We start from the raw sequence: 20,143 nt of genomic DNA, 5'->3' as shown, positions 1-20,143 counted from the left end.
AAAGAATCTAATTTTTCAGACAATTTTATCTGTTCTTTGTAAGGAAAAATGAAGAGAGTATATGCATCTAGTATCATATACTAGCAAAAAAGAGAGAGAGAGTTAGCTCAGTATTTTGAGTTCCCCCACCCTGTCCAGCATTCTCTGTAATAGCTGAATTGCTGCTTACCCGTTGGCTTACTTAGTACATTCCTGGGACAATTGTGTACCCAGACTTTTTATTCTTTTTAAGAATTATTGTTCTTACTAAGAGGTGCCTTCCTAGAATGATAGCTGCTTAGCAAAATAGCTTAGAACTTTTTTTTTTTTTTTTTTTTTTTTTTTTTTTTTTTTGGGTGTGGGGGGGGTTTGTCCTGGCTTTTGAGCCCAGGGGCACTTTACCACTGAGCCACATCCCCAGCTCTTTTTATTTTTTATTTTAAGACAGTCTTGCTAAGTTTCTTAGAGCCTCACCAAATTGCTGAGGCTGGTCTTGAACTTGCAATCCTGTTGCCTCAGCCCCTGAATTGTTGGAATTACAGGCATGCACCACTGCATCCAGCTAGAACTCTTACATACACAGTTATGTTTGATACATGTGTGCCGAGAGCTTGGAAACTCACAGTGACATGGATTTAGTGGAGGAATAGATCTTGCCTCTCTAAGGTGGGGCTAAGGAGCAAATGAATGACAAGAGGCTCTTCAGTTTTATAACCAATGCAAGTGACCCTATTATTCAGCTTTCTTTGAATTGCATCTGCAAGTTCCATTCCACTCAGCTGTGCACCATCCACAATATTCCCTGGAGGAAGGACAGAAATCCAGACCTGAGGCTAAAGTAAGAAAATGCAGAAGCCACTTCTCTCTCCAAGATTGTGCATGAAGGAACCTCCTCCTCTTGAAAGGTTGGCTTAAAATAATCCTTTTGCTTGCAGTTGGCTCACACAGTAAGCAGAGATCCAGCAGGAAAAAAATCCAAATTAGAATCCATCTCTCTCCCCTTTTTTCTGGCCTTTCTTTGATTTATACAGTCTGATTGCTTGGGCTTCAAATGGCATAATTTAGGTTTATTTTGGTCTTTGACACATATGGTTTCTTTTGCTTTTAAGTTCAGCTCCCCCCCCCCCACCCGCCCCCATGTGTTTACCATGCTTGGACTTTAACTAAAGACCAGGTTTCTCCCTCTAAGTGGATTATAGACATTTTCACCAAATCGTAACAGTGCTCCAGCTTTTCAGGCCTGACTTCATAGAAGCCTGGAATTAGCAAAGTGTGTATCTCTGGATTCTGTTCTCTGAGAAAAATCAAAGAGTCAGGAAGAAAGTGAATTTACATGAATTTGCAACATACACAACCTTTTATATTCTAAAGTTAAGTTAGTTGTCTTCCTTACATAACAAAGCATCTTAGTTTTATGATTTGCTTTCGCATGTTTTATGTTCATTGTAGAAATGTTAATATTACATGCTTTCCATATCAGGGAAAATCATATCTGTTTAATAAATTGGGTATAACTTTAATATCTGTGAACAACTTGTAAAATTTGGGATGTATCATATGTAAAAAGTTTAAAGGTAACCAAATAAATGCTTTAGGTGTTGACATTACTTTGGATTGGCCTACATCTTCTTTTTGGTTTTATTTCACACATTTAAATCACAACAGGCTGGGATTGTGGCTCAGTGGTGGAGTACTTACCTGGCATGTGTGAGGCACTGGGTTTGATCTCAGCACCACATATAAATAAATGAATAAAGTAAAGGTCTATCAATATCTTAAAAATATTTTAAATATAATTAATTAAAAATAAATGCTACAGAAAGGCTCCCTATGACACCTTGCTGTAGAAGTTGAACTTCTGTATTAGCTTGAAATTTAAGAGGCTTATATTATTAGTGTCAACTATGGCCACTAGCCAGATCATTCTGACCTTCCCAAAGAAAGCTTAGTCATTATTTCAGCCGATTAAATTTTTATTTTTATCGTCAATGACAGTTTGCAACTTTTCTGGACCATTTCAGTCCTAACATCACTAGGAAACAAGGCACTTTGAGACCTATCCCAGGTTGAAAATCTTACTCATCCATACCTGGTGGTCTCCAGGTTCTTATCCTTACACACTTGCCAGGCACTCTGTGCTTTTGAGACATATAGGAAGGAGGTGATATTTTTCAATTATAGGAGATTAGCTGTGAGGGGTTCTGCTGTGCTTTTCAGAATCCTCTTAAAAGGAAAACATAAAATTAAAACCCTGGGTTTCCATTACACCTTCCCCACCTCCTGGTTGTTAATGCTACCCCGAGCTGACTCCGTGCCCTTATGTAGTCTTCAGTTCCAGGACTCTTTGAGCCCCTTCTGAGACACTCATTGCTCTGTCCCTACTCTTGTTTTTTCAAGCAAAGTTTATTGAAGATATTTTACAAGCACAATTAAGAAATAGAAAAATTTTTTTCTCATGCCCTTTTGTAGCCAACTTTTCTCTGTACCCAGACTCTGGCTCCCACTAATAATCTGTCCCTCTGTGCCTTTTGTCAAATGATATATAAATGGAATTATTGTGTGAGGCCTTTTGAGCCTGCTTCTCTCACTGAAAAGAAGAATGTATTTGAGTCTCCCATGTTCCTTCTGATTGCTGAGTACTATTTGGTTGTACAGATGTTTATACAGTTGCTAGGTGGTGAATATTTGGTGGTTCTGGTGATTATTTTCTGAGTACTACTACATTCATGAATGGGATTTTGTGTTGACCTGAATTCTCATTTCCCTTAAGAAAATAGCTAGGAATTGTCCCTTCTACCTTAATCCCCCACTCTGCAGTGTCCTTGAGCACAGCATTCTCTAATCTCTAACTTGGCTGTACATTCTCATTCTCTGTTTTGGAGGACAGGATAAAATGCCACCAGGAATTAAGGACTGATGTTTTCTCCCTTCTAGCCAAAACTGTGTCCACTGAGAACCGAGATGGGCATCCCCTGTCTTTCTTGGACTAACACAGTATTCCCCAGATGCTGCATGCTGTTCTCAGGGGCTGACTTTCTACCCAGGAGTGAGTGAGAGGCCCTGGTTGTCTTGGTCCATCACTGCCTCAGCTACGCTGCTCACCTGATGGCCTAGCTTGACAGATACCCAGACAAGAAGGGAGGGGAGCGTGCCAAACAAGAATGTAATCTTATTAACCCATATTGAGGTTACGTGGGGTTTTATTTGCTGACAGCTCAGCCCTGGGCTTGAAGCATGTTGGAAGAAGCTATGAGTTCTTGAGCTGGCGCTACAAATTCCAGGGTATCTGGCTTCCTGAATATTCAGGATTAGAAGCCATTGCTTACTACTTCTCTAAGGAGTGATTTAAAAATAAAAGTCCTGGGCCAGGGATATAGCTCAGTGGTAGAGCACTTCCCTTGCATGTATGAGTCCCTGAATTCCATACCCAGTATGGCAAAAGAAGAAAAAAAAGGGAAAAGTCCTAAAGCCCTGACCTCCAACTCCACCCCAGAGCCAGGCTGACAACTTTAAAAATTGGCTGAGTTCTTTAGGAGAAGTGAATTTACACTAGCTCTAGGAAAGACTGAAGTTATACACAAGAAAGAACCTGGTACCAGTCTTTCTAGGCACTGATAGGTGACCAAAAGGAATGGACCAAGTTTCTCTGGCAAATACCTGAGTAACTAAAACCTGTTCAAGTTCAGTTATCCCTAAATCTGCTCTGAACCAACTGTTGAGATTTATCAAAGGGTCATTTGACCCTTGATGCTCCCAACGGTGTTTCAGATTCTCAGGTTGCTCATATCCTCCCCATCACCGGCCCTCTTGGAGGCTCAGAGTTCCCTGTTTGGGAAATTATATTATGACCAAAGTGGGGGTGGGGCAGGGTAAAAAAAAAAAAAAAAAAAAACTATTTGGATTTTTTTTCTTTACAGTATCAAGGATCAATACTGTAAAGGCCTGCCACAGGGTAGGGTGGTACTGAGCTACACCCCAAAATAAGATATTGAATTTTTTCTTAAATCACTAAGCTGAAATGGTATCTAAGACATGTTGCTGACAGTGATTGATAATCATGCTTCCCTTTAGGGTTGGTTTCTTATCTTTAATGGATGCTAGCTAGAGTTGGATATCCTGGCATACCTGCTGTTGAATGGTTAAGACAGTCATTTAACAAAAAGCAAATTTTGTGACATAGTTTTTAATATGTAATATAGCTGTTGACAGCATAGATACACTTATGGGCCTAGAACAGCAGTTTCATGATGGTTCTCGGCACTCCTGAGAGACAGTTGGGAGCTGCAGAGCTCAAGGGCCCTCACGAGAGATGGCTGACTCAATGTTTTCAGAGTGGATCATTCCTTGGCCTCAAACTCAGAAGTCGATATAAGCCTGGAACCAATATTTGACAGGTTATCCAAACATCTTTGATCTGGTCTGGGTGGGAGAATTAGAACCCCAGAACATACCTCAGGCAGCACCAGAAGTCTTAGTCTCTATACTGAAGTTCTTAGAACAATAAACCCAGACTCATTCCAAAGTAACCTATTACGGACACCATTGCTTGGTGAGAGCAGAGGTAAGTAATAGGCTGTCCCTTCTGTCTCCTATCTCCTGGCTTTGGTCTCCAGCCAGGTAGGAATAAACTCTCTTGAATGTTCATCCAACTAGCAGAATTATGCTGAGCTCTGCTATGATCAGGTCCCCAGGTGCCTGGGGTGCCAGTAAAATTATGCCCTCCTTCCTCTGAAGCTTTCCAATTTCCTAAAGGAAGTGAAACCTTCTTATACAAGGGCTAGCTCAGGAACATTGGCTTCTCAAAGAATCTTTGATACAGAAACATTCCAAAAACAGTCCTTCACAGGATGAGTTTCGGGGGGGGGAGAGAAACTCCCAGAGGATTCCTTGCCCTCCACTATAGATAGTGTTGTCCATGGAGTTTGTCACAGCCACCTGTACACGTGTATCTGGGCCCACCAGAAGATGAGGCCTGACCTCCAGAGGGGTGAATTCTTGTCTGTTTATTGCTCCTCTTCCACGGCAGAGCTAATCCAGAGCTCCCTAGGATGAGCTGCAGGTGATTATTTAGCACTTTAGGGTATTGCTGGAACATGTTGACAGCCCATGATTTACTTGGACTAAGTGACTGAGAATACGGGAATGTGACAGAAAAGCAGACCTTTCAGTGCGTTTTTGGTGGGAAATAATCCCCTACCTCAGAATTATTTTTCCTCATGATGGAAGAATTCCTGTATAGAGCCATCAATGCTTTGGAGAGTCCATTACCCTCAGAAAAAGGTAACTGTCCCCTACCTTCTGGCATTAAGCAAACAAAATGACCTGTCAACTTGGCATCTTAAAAAATGCCGGGCACGGTGGTGCACACCTGTAATCCCAGCAGCTCAGGAGGCTGAAGCAGGAGGATCAAGAGTTCAAAACCAGCCTCAGCAACTTGGTGAGGCGCTGAGCAACTCAGTGAGACCCTGTCTCTAAATAAAATACAAAAAAGGGCTGGGGATGTGGCTCAGTGGTTAAATGCCTGGGTTCAATCCCCAGTACCAAAAAAAAAAAAAAAAAAAATGGCCTTTATATTCTTCAGATTGCTGTATGCATCAAGTGACACTTTGGATATAAAATGAAGCAACTTGGAGCTCATAGCAGGCAGACTCTAAAGGAGGAGCAGCACTCAGGTGTGGCCAGTAGTTGAAAGGTGAGACTGGATTCATGTGCTAGGAGAAGAATGAATCCTGGCTAGTCATTCCCAGAGAGGCCATGAGTCCATCATAAGGGCACATCCCAGGGCAGGGGGCCTACAGGGCCTCATTCATTCACATTTGGATCATTCAACAAATGTTTGCCACATGCTTTAGTAATCCTAAACTTCTTGTCTCTGAGAAGAGTCTCTGAGAGGTGGCCAGGCTTCTTGGGAGATCAGACTTTCAGTTGGACAAGGGGGGAATCCGCTTCCTGGAGTCCACTACTCAGTATTCAGAAGGGCTGGGGTGGGGGCCATCAGCCAGCCTCAGGGGCCTGGCCCGCATCTGCGCCCTCAGCTTCCACCTGATTGCCCTTGCCCAGCTTTTTCAAGCTCTCCAGAAAAGCCTTCCAGGTCTCAGGTATGCTCTTCTCCAGCAGCCAGCCTTCAGTCTCGCACTCAGGGTCCTCGGGGTTGGACACGCCTTCCAGCGCTGTGTGTAAGTAGCGCAGCCCAACTGTGATGGTCACCTGATGAGAAGAGACAGAAATGAGGGGCAGGAGCTAGGAAGAAACCATGGGTGCCACCAGTCAGTGCCTCCCAGGGCAGGGCTTAAGCTGAGGGGGGCACTGTTGAATCTGGGTCCAAGGCCACCCTGGCTCAAGGTGTCTGCCTTTAATCCACACCAAATCCTTTCTCCCCTCTGGGTCTTTACCATTCACTGTTCTCTGCCCAAAACATTCACCTTACCATTAATTTAGCTTCAACCTTTGGAGAGCTCCTCTGCTACTCATTCTCCCTCAGTCCTGGTTACTTCACCACGATGCCCTCCACCCCATTCCTAGCACATTCTTTGGCATGCATCGCGTGTTGGGTGACTTCATTGAATGGGATTCAAAAGTTACCTTTCCTGTAAACGATACGATGTGTGATTTCTCCTTACTACTGTTATTTTGATTATTGTGACAGTGAATACATGCTAATAATGGTTTATTTGGATTTGTTCACTAACATAGATACTGGTATCAAAATGCCTGGGTTGGAACCCCAGCCCTGACACTGCACCAGTCATGTGACTAGGAAACCAGGGCTTACTCATCTGGTTTGCAGGTTTTCAGATGCAATGATGCCTGCCTCACAGGGATGCTGTGATGCCTTGGTACCTGTAGAGCATACAGTATATGGTCCATGGTAGGAAAATAGAAGTGCCAGCTGTGATTAGCTTGGTAAGTATTGATTTTGCTTTTCCAGTGACATATTCCATTAGCCACATATTTCTACACAAATGCCTGATTTGTGCCCTTCTGCTTCCTCTGTGGAGGCACACTGAGAAGACTAGGCTGCCCCCTGAGGGCAGGGCTGGCCCTGATGGCTCTGGTTCACGCAGTACCTCAGCTCCTAGAATACCCTGGGTGATGATAGGGTCTCAGTAAATACCTGATGATGAATGCTCTGGGGATAATTTATAATGACAAGTAACTGATGGAATTTTAACTTTTGTTATATTGTCAACTGAAAGTTTAATAGAATATTTTTTACAATGGAAAAAGTCACCTCCATGAAATCCTCATGGTGAGTGCATCCACACTGATCCCTTCCTGCTTTCCTGCAGAGCACCCACTGCATTATAAATTTTGCATTCAGTAATGGTCCTCCCTTGGTTCATAAGTTTGATATCACCTCCTGACTCTATTGTGAAGAATAGGAGGTCAAGGTGAAGGTCAGAATCCTATCATTATCTCTGCCACCATCATGTTCATCATATCTCTAACCACAAAAGGTCTGGAAGAAGCTAAGGCCATTCACTCCCTGCACACAGTGAGCTGGTCCTCATCATGTGGTCAGTAGGAGGTAAGCTTAGAGGCAGTCAGTGGGACTCCATTTCCCAGCTGACTTGACTATCCTTTCAGTCTTTTCATGAACTTTGGGGGATCCTAACCATCTAACCTTCTAGCAGTAAGCTGCTCTTCTCATTCTACCTACTCGTTCCCAAGATGCTGTCTCAGGAGGCAGTGACCAACAAATAGTCCCCAAAGCTAAATGGTCATGAATATGCATTAAAAGAAGGCTTGTTGGGGCTGGGGCTGTAGCTCAGTGGTAGAGCACTCGCCTAGCATGTGTGAGGCACTGGGTTCAATCCTCAGCACCACATACAAACAAAAGACCATCTACAACTACAATTTTTTTTTTTTTTTTTTTTTTTAAAGCGGGCTGGGGAGACAGCTCAGTTGGTAGAGTGCTTGCCTCGCAAGCACAAGACCCTGGGTTCAATCCCCAGCACCGCAAAAAATTTAAAAAAAGGCTTTGCTGGGCATTGTGGGACATGCCACAGTCCCAGTGACTCAAAAGACTGAGGCAGAAGGATTGAAAGTTCAAGGCCAGCCTTGGCAATTTAGGAAAGCCTGTCTTCAAAATTAAAAATAAAAAAGGGTACAGCTCAGTGCTAAAGTTCGACCCCCAGTGCCAAAAATAAATTAATAAATTAATAAATAAAGCTTCCTGGGCAGTATAGTCACCCTCTAGTTTCTTATGGTGAATTAAAAGAGATTTGTATCAGCCACAGGCGCAGTAAATACACCCTATGAATTTCCATAGCACTGGAAGAGTGACTTACTTAAAAGAACCCTTCAGGGAAAATCCTGATGTAAAAAGCTTCCCTACCTAATGATCTGGATTTTCTGCTGTCAAAGAAACTAAAAGTAGGCACCCTGAGTCGCCGTTCCCCAATCCGAGCCACAGTATCTCTCAGTCACTCACATGCCCTTGTTCAGCACCTAGAACAGCACCCAACATGTTTATTGTCAGAATTCTCTTCAATGAATGAATTCAACACATTACCTGGGGGCTTGCTGATATTTTAAGGTCTAAGCTACAGAAAAATTAAGACTCACAGAAATAAGATGAACTCTCAAATAACTACATTGGCATGTAAATGGTGACCAGATCTAAGAAAGTACAATCCCAAATAGTTCTTTACCACCCCTAATGTAAATACTGCTATACATGTTGCCTCCCAATAGTCCAAAAGCTAAGTGTTGTTATCTCCATGTTAGAGAGAGGTTGAACAGCAGTCCAAGGTCTCAAAAAGTGGGAAGGTCAAGCCAGGCGTGGTGGTGCACACTTGTAATCCCAGCAGCTCAAGAGGCTGAGACAGGAGGATCAGGAGTTCAAAACCAGCCTCAGCAAAAGTGAGGCACTAAGCAACTCAGTGAGACCCTGTCTCTAAAGAAAATACAAAATAGGACTGGGGATGTGGCTCAGTGGTCAAGTTCCCCTGAATTCAATCCCCAGTACCCCCCAAAAAACTGGAAGGACAAGATGAATCTCCAAAACATTCTAAGTGAAAGAAACCAAACACAAAAGCTTACATATTGTATGGGTCCATTGATGTGAAATGTCCAAAACAGGTAAATTCACAGGCATAGAACAGACTGCTAGTTACCAGAGGCAGAAGACAATGAAGAGTGACTGCTTAATAGACATGAGGTTTTCTTTGGGGGTAACAGAAATGTTTTGGAACTAGGTAGTAATATTAGTATATTGTGATGTACTTGGGGCTGGGGAGATAGCTCAGTTGGTAAAGTGCTTGCCTCACACAAGGCTCAGCATCCCAAAAATAAAATGTTATTTTATGTTCTGTGAATATCACCTCAATATTTTTTAAGTGTTGGGAAAGAAACTATGTGAAGCAGAGACACTGGGATGCAAGCCCAGTGCTGTGACCCACACAGCCAGGCCAATGGCTGGTGCTGTGAAGGAGAATGTGCTCTCCAGGCCTGACTCCACCCCATTAAACCCAAGTGGGGCTGGGAGCTCCTCCTCACCCACAGCCTGGGGCCTACCTCAAAGAGCCAGACCAGGAGTGTGGCAGCACCCATGGAGTTCATGAGGCTGCCATAGTAGTTCAGCAGGGCAGCCCTGCAGCCGTGTAGCCAGAGGTTGAGCTCCTCAGTCTGGTGGTCATAGCTGTAATGGGCTGAGTTGTTGGTGAGCTGGTACTGGATGCAGGGCCGTGGTGAACTGGGATTGCAGCAGCTGAAAGGGACACCATCCACCAGGTACCGCCCATCCACATTGCTCTTGATGCGACTGGAGGAGAAACAGAGAACCTGACTCAGGCTTCCCAGACTTCTCACCAGGTGCCAGTTCCTCTTACCCCCTGCCTCTGAAAACCTGGCATCTTCTTTCCTTCCTTCCTTCATTCACTTGCTTGAAAAATATTTGCTGTATACCCTTGGCCGCTATCCTAGGCACTGAGCACATAGTCATGCCCATGCCTTCCTGGAGCTTGTGTGCTAGAGGTGGAAGCAGATGGTAAGCCAAGAAGTAACTGTTGAGGAAATGTAGAAATTCATCCATCCACCCTGCTGCCAGGACCCCAACCTGCAATAATTCTTGCGACCCATGCCAGGCTGCTAGGAAAGGCAGGGACCATAGACAAGGTTCTTGCTGGCAGCCATCAGAGGTAAGTCCCCAAATCCCTCACCAACTTTATCTTTCTCTGACAGATCACTCCTAACCAAGGCCCCTTCCAACCAGCTGTTTCCGGAAGGCGTGCTCTGGCCCAGGGCCTCTGCAGAGGCAAGCAGATGAGACCTGAGGCAGGTCTGTGAACTCCACCTCTAGCCAGGTGGGGGCTCCTTACTTACCTGAAAGCTATGGCTGCAACCTTGGCTCTTCAGGCTGACAGGGCCCATGCACTTTGACATTTCTCTATTCTGTGTGCAATTGTTTAAAGCATAACATATATTCACACAGGTTCAGATTTCAAAAGGAATCTTAATGGTGAAAACTCTCCCCTGCATCTAAGGGTGATCCTGCCAGCCCCCTCCCATGTATCTCCCTCTAGCAGTCTAGGTTTGTTCTTCCTGACCTGAATGTGCAAAATTCATCCAGCTGCATACAGTATTTGCACACTCAACTGTGTACATTTCATCTCGAGTGGAAAAGCTGCCTATAAACTATGCATTATTTAATAGCAACAGACTTTTAAAACACAAGAATAGAAAGCATGCCATTTAGGGGCTGGGGGACAGAAAGAAAGTAGAATGAGACAGACAGTATTACCCTATGTACATGTATGATTACATGAATGGTGTGACTCTACATTGTGTACAACCATAGAATGAAAAGTTGTACCCCATTTGTGTACAATGAATCAAAATGCAGTCAGTAAAAATAGTTTCAATAAAAAGGAAAGAAAAAAGCATGCCATTTTTTAAAACAGACATTATTTTTAACAATGTTCATTGAAAATGGTGAATATGCTCTTCAAAAAGATATCCATGTTTAGCTTCTAAATAAAATCTCTTTAATACGAAACACTTATCCCTCCTGTGTCTCTCAGCTTCCAGGTCCCGCCACTGTGGCCAGCTTTGCCTGTCCCTTCAGAGAGGCTTTGTGCACGGACAACCAAGCACAGACTCTGCAAATGGTATTATTTTCCTGTTTTGTTTTGTTTTGTTTTTTTAACCCAAACGGTAATATTATATATATACTGCCTTTAACCTTTCCTTTTTGCCTTAGCAGTTTCTTAGAAGTCTTTTCACACCTGCCAGTGGAGATTGTCCTGGAGCTCTGTTGCTGTTTTAATGGGCTGTGTGATATTCCTGTTGTGAAAGTGGCCCACAGGGGAGGTTCTGTTCAATTCCCTACTGACAGGTTTGCGTTTCTCCCATTCTCCTGTTAGCGCACACATGGACATGGGTCACTGTATGTGTTGTGAATATAACAGATTTCTAGATGAGGTATTTCTATATCTGAGGGTGATCCTGCCAGCTCCCTCCCGTATTTCTCCCTTTAGGGGGCTATGCCGCCATGCTTGTGAAAGCCAGCGCCTCCATGGCCACACCCACACAGGTCTGACTTTTGAATTTTGCCAACCTGATAGAATAAAAATAGTACCTTCTCATTAGGAGAGAAGTTGAACATCTTTTTACATGTTTTTGACCCATTTGTCCCTTTTTAATGAACTGCCTATAGATGTCCATCCACGGCGATTAAGACTTTAGGAAGACTGCATGGTGGCCTGGGCTATGGTGATCATATTTCCACATGGCCTGCAGTCCTGACCTCTACTTCATGGGCAAGACTCACTACTAGAGAATGGGTGGCTCTAGTGGCACAGTGATAGGAGCAAGGATAAGAGCATCGAGTTTGACTCCTGGCTCTCTCTCAGACCACCTCCATTCCTCTGGATAAGTTCACTAACTCTCCCTGCCTCAGTTTCCCAATCTGTAAAATGGAGTTGACATGAGGTTGTTTGAAATGCTCGAAGAGTACCAAGTATGGAGGAGGCACACAATAAACGTGAGCTCATTGGCAAAGGCTGGCTCCACAGGTGGTGGAAGAGCAGGGCCATCCCATGCAGCACATGTGCCTGGGGAGCTCTCCTCAGACTGTGACCAGAACAGACCACACAGGGTGCAGTTACTTGTGAGCTGGTGGCACAGGTCTATCAGTTGTGGTGTCAGGTCTTTGAGGGCAGCTGTTGTGTGGGATTCTCACAGAGGCCGGCCTAGTGCAGAGCTCAAGCCCAGTAAGAAGCAGGTGCTGCAACATACTTGCTGGCTGATGGAGGCCACCCTCTGCTTAAGTTCTCACTTGTGCCCATCTCCCTGACACCTCCTTGTGTGTACAGAGAACAGACACCAGGACTTGCTCCATTTCCCACAGCAGTCCAAGAGCTGCCTGGCCAGGCAGGGGCACCCTTGAGGGCATGACTGGAAGAGTGTGGGCAAGGACTTAACTTGGGGCTCCCACCCACCTCTCAAGGGGCCAGCAGTCCTGGGAACACTGAGCATCTGAAATGCTCCCTCCACCCCACCCCAAAGTCCAGCTTACCTTCCTCAAGGCCGGGAGTCTCCAACTTCAATGTGTTCATCTCTCTTCCCAACCTGCGTGTCCCTTGAGCCCTCTCCCCACACACAGAAAACCCTGGAGCCATCCTCACTTGTCCCCATGAACAGACATGGGTGTGCCAGAGAACAGACCTTGGAGTCCCAAAAGTACATTTGTGAGCTGTGGGGCTTGGCTTCTCTGGACCACGTGAGCCCAGATGATCCCAGCCACCTCTTAGGAACACATTTGACCAGGCTTGGCATTCCCTAGGCCCTCAGAAAGTTCAGGCTTCTCTCCACTTAGAACCATCTGGGCAGGACCTCGAAAACCACCAGCTTGTTCTGCAGAGGAGGAAGTGGGATTCAGAGCAGGGCAGAACCTCCCCAAAGCCACTCAGGAAGTCAAAGAGCAGCCCACAGCAGGTGCCCACTGGTTTCTGCATTGCTTCAGTTTCCAGGCCTCTCAGGGCCTTCCTGCCTGTTGGCTTTTCTAGTTAAATTCCTAGGAAAGCACCAGGTATGGTGGTGCACACCTGTAATCCCAGCAGTTCAGGAGGCTGAGGCAGGAGGATCATGAATACAAAGCCAGCCTCAGCAAAAGCCAGCCTTGCTCAGCCAGCTAAGCAACTCAGTGAGACCCTGTCTCTAAATAAAATACAAAATAGGGCTGGGGATGTGGTTCAGTTGGTAAAGTGCTTGCCTCGCATGCACAAGGCCCTGGGTTCAATCCCCAGAACCACAAAAAATAATAATAATAAAATAAAATACAAAATAGAGCTGGGGATGTGGCTCAGTGGTCAAGTACCCCTGAGTTCAATCCCCCATCCCAAAAATAAAAATTCCTAGGAAAGCACAAGTTCCCTCCCCGTCCCCTGTCCTGGCAGCCACTTCCTAACCATCATCACCCATCCTTATGTGTCCTCCTGGTGTCTCTAAACTGGGGTCAACCATGCACACCTGCCTATACGTTTCACACATTTTACACGTGTGTGAAGTGAGGGCCAGACCTGCAGAGCTGGGGTGAGGCCAGCAGAGACTCCCAGCCGCCTTCAGTCTGCGTGTGAGCCTTCCGGACAGCCTGGTCTGCCCACCTGACCTCCCCAACCCCAGTGGACAAGTCACCCTGATGGTCTCCACAGGGCAGGGCTGTGTCTCCTCAGACAAGGGCTCTCTGAGGATAGGGCCATGTCTTCTGAGATGGGGACTCCCTCAGACTGGGGTTCCCTGAGGACAAGACTGTCTCCTCCTCCTGTGTCTTCCCTTGATACCTACAATTCTTTGTCTAGTGAAAAAATAAATCTTAAAGGAAATATTGGGACCTTGCTGTATTCCAGGTACTATTGTATTTGCATCTCCACTTAGACTCTCATTTCTCAGATAGCACAACTGAGGCTCAGAAAGGTTGAGGGAGTTGCCAGTGTTCCCCAGCTGCTGCTCAGGAGCCTAGGTTGGGGTTGACTCACTGTCAGTTATATTTCTATGATCCTCTTCCCACCCATTTCCATATGTCTTTCCTCTTTGATTTGTTAGTACATCTACTAAATTGTTTCTTTCTCTGGAAAAAATTCCGATGTAACATTTTGTCCGGACTCTATGTGGCTTGGCTGTGGGGAGTAGGCTAGGACACAGGTCTTTTCTTAGCCAGGACCCTACAAACTCTGGTGACCCCCTAGCAGAGAAAAAATTGGAGTCTGGGAGATACTTGATGTTTATAAATAGCCAGCTCATCACCTAAGGAGCTCTTCTCTGCCTGGCTTTGTCTTAAGAGGTAAGTGGGGCCTTAATCTGTGGTCAGAAGGAGGGCAGGCCCTGTGTAAACAAGGCAGTGCTTCTGGGTGGTGGGGGTGTTCCAGAGGTGTGAGCAGTTGGGGGCCCAGGGGAGACCTACCTCCATCAAGCTTGGCCCATCTCCCCTGTGCTAAACTGGGCTCCTCTCTGAGGGAGTCCCAGTCTCATGGAGAAGACACAGCCCTAAAATAAAAGAAGTACTGATTGAAGTCCAGCATTGTGGTACATATCTGTGATTCCAGCTACTCTGGAGGCTGAGGCAAGAGGATCACAAGTTCAAGGCCAGTCTCAGAAACTTAGCAAGACTATCTCAAAATTAAAAGGGCTAGGGGTGTAGCTCAGTGGTAGAGCGATTGCCTAATCTAATATGTGTGAGGTCTTGGTAATCCCAAATACTGGAAAAACAAAAACAAAAAACACAGGTTGAAGCTGGACTCCTGTAATCCCAGCAGCGTGGGAGGCTGAGGCAGGAGGATCTTGAGTTCAAAGCCAGCTTTAACAACTCAGCAAGGCCCTAAGCAACTAAGCAAAACCCTATCTCTAAATAAAATACAGAAAAGGACTGGGGATGTGGCTCAATGATTGAGTGCCCCTGGGTACAATCTCTGGCACCAAAAAGGAAAAAGAAAAAACACAGGTTGAGAACTGAAGATCTGTCTGACTCTGAGGACTCAGGCCCAGCAGAGAGAGGCACTGTCTCTGGACTCCTCTGCTCCCCCGAAGGCCTCCACCAATTACAGCTGAGTTAGTGCCCCCTTTTCCTGGGGAGGAAGGGAGACACAGAAGGGTAAAGCATGGTGACTACCCCATTTGCCATGCCCAGAAGCCAAGAAACTACCTTGTCTGAGACCTGGCTCAGAAGCACTGGAATCCAGTCAGAATCCATAGATGTTTTTTGTTGTTGTGTTTGTTCTGTTTTGGTTGTTATTTTGTTTTTGGGGTTTTTTTTGTCGTCCCAGGGGATTGAACTCAGAGGCACTTAACCACTGAGCCACATCCCCAGTCCTTTTTTGTATTTTATTTAGAGACGGGGTCTCACTTGGTTGCTTAGCACCTCGCTTTTGTTGACGCTGGCTTTGAATTCCCGATCTACTTGCTTCAGTCTCCTAAACCACTAGAATTACAGATGTGTGCCACATAATTTTAATCCTGTATCTTCACTGCCCACCCACTCACTGTTCCTCTGGAGGAGGAAATAGAGAACAAGCCATAGAAAATCAGGAAGAGAGAAAAATATGAGAACCCCCTGCCACCAAAGCAGCCTGGATAATTTGAGGTTTCTGTCAGTGAATAAGTATTTGTCCATCAATCCCTGGGAAAGATCTTCAAAAACTGCCCACCTGTCTGTGCTTTCTTTTCATATATATATATATTTTTTTTAAATATAAATTTAAATATATATATTTTTTTTTTTTTTTTTGAGCTTTAGGTGGACGCAGTACCTTTATTTTAGACCTTTATTTTTATGCGGTGCTGAGGATTGAGCCCTCACGCATGCTAGGCAAGTGCTCTACCACTGAGCCACAACCCCAGCCCCGCTCTCTGTGCTTTCTGAGGCTCCCTGCTCCATCGCTGGTGCCTAGAGAGCCCAGGTACAGGACCCCAGCTCCCTATCTGGATCTGGACGAGGAACGCTGGAATGTGCCAGCTCAGCCTTCCCTGTCGCGGTCCAGCTAGGTGTGCCTCGCGCAGACTAAACAGAGCTGCTCCCGCAACAGAGCTTGAAGTGACCAAATAGCAGCCCACAGGCAGGACCTGTGCGGCTCCATGTGCATATTCTCCAGACCAGCAGCCCTCTGGCCGGCTTCCCACTCCTGGTTAGAATGCTCCTGGACCTCCTTGAAGTCCTCAGGGACATGAGGCTCACCCCAGCCTTTTTTCTGGCATGTCCAGTTTTGGTGGGAAAGGACGAAAGGAGAATTCTCCCAAGGAGATCTTGGTAGCCGATAACTGCCTCCTCGCCCTGCCTCCCACTGGACCCCATCTCTTTTCCATCAGAGCCGCAGGATGAGGATGCTGCTGAGAAATTCCAGAAGGAGATAAATGCTTACTACTTTTCAGTGTTGAAATGTCAACAGGGAAATAAGTATACTTTTTTATTTTTCAAGGGAGCATTTTGGGGGCTAGCTTTGTTGCATAGACTTATTAGTCCTCCTAAATGAAGGAGTTAAACTATGAATAGAAAAAAAAGTTAGCATGGCTTGAAGTGAAAGTAAGGGTCACTCTGCATTCTCCTTCCTTCCCTCCCTAATAGTTTCTACCACAGGTCAGAGCTATGCTCAGCACTGAATCCAAGGTGCTGGCCCTAGGCAGTTCCGACTCCAGTAAGCTTTCTAGACAGAACCCCAGGAGCCTCACACCCCTCCTGGGTATTGCCTTTTGGCCATTAATTTAAGTCTCTGCACAGGTGACTCTATCAGGCTGTACTCTTAGAAGTACAAGCAGTTCCTCTATAATGTGACATCATTGGAGATTTCATAAAGGAGAAAGAGACTTCAGTTCTACTATTGTGTCTTAAGGCCAGCTTTGTGGAAAGAGAAAGCCAACAGGTACACTTCCTTCCTGGAAATTTAGCCAAAGGGAAATAAGAGAACAGAGACAGAGAGAAGCATGGGACTCAAATACCCATCCTAGTGTTACTTATAACAGACACAAGTAAGAACAACCTACATGCTAAGTGTGCACATTTATTCAGTGAAATAGTATGCAACCATTAAACAGGGTCATTGTAAACATTATGCAAATGTTATGTAATCAGATAACAAAATGGAATACTCAATTGCATTTATACTATGGTTACTCTATGATATTATATCAATGCTAACAAGACTAGACTGAAATGTGAAAAAATTAAAGCCATCAGTTATTGCTGAGAATCTTGTTTGAATTTCTTTTCCTGTTTTATTCTTCTCAATATTATCATCATCATATTTTTTATGTGGGTAATAGAGAAATTTTTGTCCATGTTAATGGAGTCAGGATAATTTCACTCAAACAAATTGGCATAGGGCACTGAGTTAGTTTTGAGTAAGCTAAATATTTGCCAGAAATTTTGGATCCTTTGGTTACTGGGAGTAGAGCAACCTGGGTAATTTCTCCACTCCAGAACAAAAAGGGACTTGGGGTTACAGAGCCATTTTCATGTCTCTCAGGAGACTGACCCTCTTTGGAAAACCAAGATCTGCTCACAAAAGCTGGTTCTGCCATTGGCCTCCCCCCTCCCCCCCCCCCCAGGAATTCTGCTTCTCCCTCTGGCTTCACCACCTCCTGGGGCGACTTATGTAAATCATGCCACCTTATGCTGTCCCTGCAGACCTGTCATCTGGGAAGGACAGAGCCCTTTACAATCCTCTCCTCAGCTAGGGATTTGTAGCAGTAATCTCCAGCCACAGAGAAAACAAAATCCCAAGCAGTGACCTTCACTCTGACTTCCCTTCCACCTGCGGGGAGCTAACAGCCCTCTGAAGTCGGTAATATTTGTACTTCAAGCATGTCCCACTGCTGGTGTGCCCCGGGCCTCATGTTCAAGTCCCCCCAGGAACTTACCAGGTTTACTCAAATGAGAAACCACTCGTATAAATCACTTGTATAAACAGCGTATCGGAGAGTTGAACAGAAGATATGAAGGAGAGCCAGTGGCTCAGGGCCATCTGCCCTTCCCTGGACAGGCACTCCAGACCCACTGTCATGGGCCTTCTGGAAAGCAGGCTGCTGGAGTCACTACACAGGCTGTCTTCGCGAACGCACAGGCTGAGATGCTTTCTCACCAACACCTCCCCTCGGACCTGCAGTATTTCCTTTTTATGTAAGCCAAGAATACCTTAGAAATACTCGATCATATTGCACTCTCATGATTTAAGAAGTAAACACCAGCAGGCATTTAATGAGCATTTGCTGTATGCCAGGCTTTACATAGAACTAAGAGGTGAGCTCCAAGATCACCTGCATTTATTTGAAAGATGAGCAAGCAAAGATTCAGCAGCAAGTGGCTTGCCCAAGGCCTCAAGCCATAACTATAGTCCAGCTCTGACTGCCATCTTCTGATCCGTACCCAGAGAGAGAATGGTATTGATTAGATTGGTCCACCATATCTGAGAACAATACCTTGTGAGTAGATGCTCAGGGTTCAAAGGTTAGAAAGCCAGGGAATGTATCAGGAATTTTAAACTGGGACTGAATCCACCTCCTTTGATCCACCAAATGTCTCAATATATGTGAACCATGAATGACCTCATTCCTACTGTATGAAGCATACCTGACTTTACCTCCGTCCTGGGATTCTTATTCAACCAGTTTATATAACTAGACACCTTCCTTCCACCTCAGCCAAACATTAAGTTGAACTGTATGAAGTTGCCATTTTCATGGGCCAAAGGGGCTAAAATAATGGCAATTTCATGTGATCCAACCTAATGCCCCCTCATAGTAGTAAGTTATATACCCAATGTAGAAGAAAAGGGACTGGGGTGGGGAGTCAAGAGGCCTGGGTCTCAGTGTCCCCCACATAGTTCTAGCCCCAGGACTAGAGGCTACTTACTCCTTGACTTCTTTGGAAGAAAGGTCCAGGTAGCGGTTGCTGATCCACTGAATCTCAAACCAGTCCCGAAAGCCACTGTTGCCGCAGCATTTGAACTCGATCTGCAGCAGGTCCATGGTCTTCTTCATGAAACACCTGCCGGGGGTGTCTGTGTCCCGATAGTACTTCATGCCATTCTTGAGCCCTTGGGCCAGGGTGCTCTCCAGTGAGCCCCGCAACAGAAAACAGCAGAGAGCCACAAGGAAGAGGGCAACGTTGAAGAGGACACAGATGGCCAGGTACGGCTTCAGCCAGGGCTTCCACTTGGCGTACTTGGCAGGGTCCAGAGCATCGTAGCAGATCTTGCCAGTCAGAGAATTGAAGACACAGGACAACATCCCCACCCCTATCAAGGAGTTGGGCACAAAATGGCTCTCTGAATTATTCATCACATCACTTCTCTTCCGGAGTTCAATCTTGAGAAACAGTCCTAAGCTGAAGAGGATGATACCAGCCAACACAGAGAGCCAGTTCATAAGCCAGAGCCCTTGGGCCAATTTGACCCGCTTCTTCTGGTCAAATTTGACTTTGAGCAGCGCCATCCTTGCTGAATGCAGCCCAGACAGCCTCCTGCAGCGCAGCTCCCACCCCTAACCTACGTGAGCCCAGGGGCTGACCACTCAGGGCCTTGAGAAGGGTGCAGACTGCCCGAGCTGCAGGGAGCTGCTCTGGGGGTTGCCCATGTTGGGCCCCCTATGCTGGGACCCCCGTTAACTCAGTAATGGTAGGAGGGGCGAGTCTGGGGCCTCGTTTCTGCAGCACCCTTCCCGGCCAAGCAGTAGCCTGAACGCTGCAGATTAAACGTGGGATCCACAAGACATCTTGCTAATCTCTTTAACCAGGTTCATCCCATTAGATAAAACCATGCGAGACCCAGAACACGGCCAGAAGAAGCCTTCATGTTCATGCTGGACCAGAGCGCTCTGGGTTCACTATGGAGAATCAGAAGCAAAAAGGGGAAGGCTGGCAGAAAAATGGGCTGTACTTAGAAGGCTGGCTGAGATCATGTCTCCCCAGAAGCAAGTTTCCAACCAGTCCCCTTCCAAATTTAAAACTTCCTGTGGGACACAACAAATTCAAATTCAGACAGAAATGACAGATTGTGACAAACATTTGTAACACACAAAATGGAGGATTAATATGCTAAAATTGTTTAAATTCTACAACAAGGGGATGGGGCTGTAGCTCAGTGGTAGACCACTTGCCCCATGTGTGAAGCAGTGGGTTCAATCCTCAGCAGTGGAAGGAAAGAAGGAAGGAAGGAGGGAGGGAGGGAGGGAGGGA

The 20,143-nt window shown here is 45.6% G+C and overlaps 1 protein-coding gene and 1 long non-coding RNA gene across 4 annotated transcripts; one reads left to right on the top strand and one right to left on the bottom strand.

Annotated features, from left to right (window-relative positions):
• Window positions 1-1,095: 1,095 nt before the first annotated feature.
• On the bottom strand, window positions 1,096-19,901 carry PRPH2 (peripherin 2). The gene is made up of 3 exons (XM_079147807.1): window positions 18,821-19,901; window positions 9,499-9,745; window positions 1,096-6,186 (listed from the first exon to the last, which is right to left on the bottom strand). The coding sequence occupies exons 1-3, from the start codon at window positions 19,399-19,401 to the stop codon at window positions 5,974-5,976; spliced, it is 1,041 nt and encodes a 346-aa protein (XP_079003933.1). The 5' UTR covers window positions 19,402-19,901; the 3' UTR covers window positions 1,096-5,973.
• Window positions 6,065-15,120, top strand: LOC306666016. Of its 3 annotated transcripts, none has more exons than XR_013765167.1 (3): window positions 6,065-6,882; window positions 10,165-10,286; window positions 11,004-11,134. It is a non-coding gene; the product is annotated as an uncharacterized lncRNA (long non-coding RNA). The 3 variants fall into 3 exon arrangements; XR_013765165.1 differs by lacking the exon at window positions 6,065-6,882 and adding an exon at window positions 11,186-15,120 and having other exon boundaries at window positions 9,859-10,286; window positions 11,004-11,090; XR_013765166.1 differs by lacking the exon at window positions 6,065-6,882 and adding an exon at window positions 11,183-15,120 and having other exon boundaries at window positions 9,859-10,286; window positions 11,004-11,090.
• Window positions 19,902-20,143: the final 242 nt, after the last annotated feature.

This window comes from Sciurus vulgaris, assembly GCF_902686455.1.
Source record: "Sciurus vulgaris genome assembly, chromosome: 7".
NCBI lineage: Eukaryota > Metazoa > Chordata > Mammalia > Rodentia > Sciuridae > Sciurus > Sciurus vulgaris.
The sequence above is the reverse complement of the archived record's forward strand: the minus strand, read 5'-3'. Positions and strand labels throughout refer to the sequence as shown.

What these genes read in the sequence shown, in the direction of transcription:
- PRPH2 (XM_079147807.1), bottom strand. Translation starts at nt 19,401, where the DNA reads ATGGCGCTGCTCAAAGTCAAATTTGACCAGAAGAAGCGGGTCAAATTG. An exon ending in TCTTCCAAAGAAGTCAAGGA is followed by an intron (nt 9,746 to 18,820) that starts GTAAGTAGCCTC and finishes TTTCTCCTCCAG; the next exon opens with TCGCATCAAGAGCAATGTGG. An exon ending in TCCTGGTCTGGCTCTTTGAG is followed by an intron (nt 6,187 to 9,498) that starts GTAGGCCCCAGG and finishes TCTTCTCATCAG; the next exon opens with GTGACCATCACAGTTGGGCT.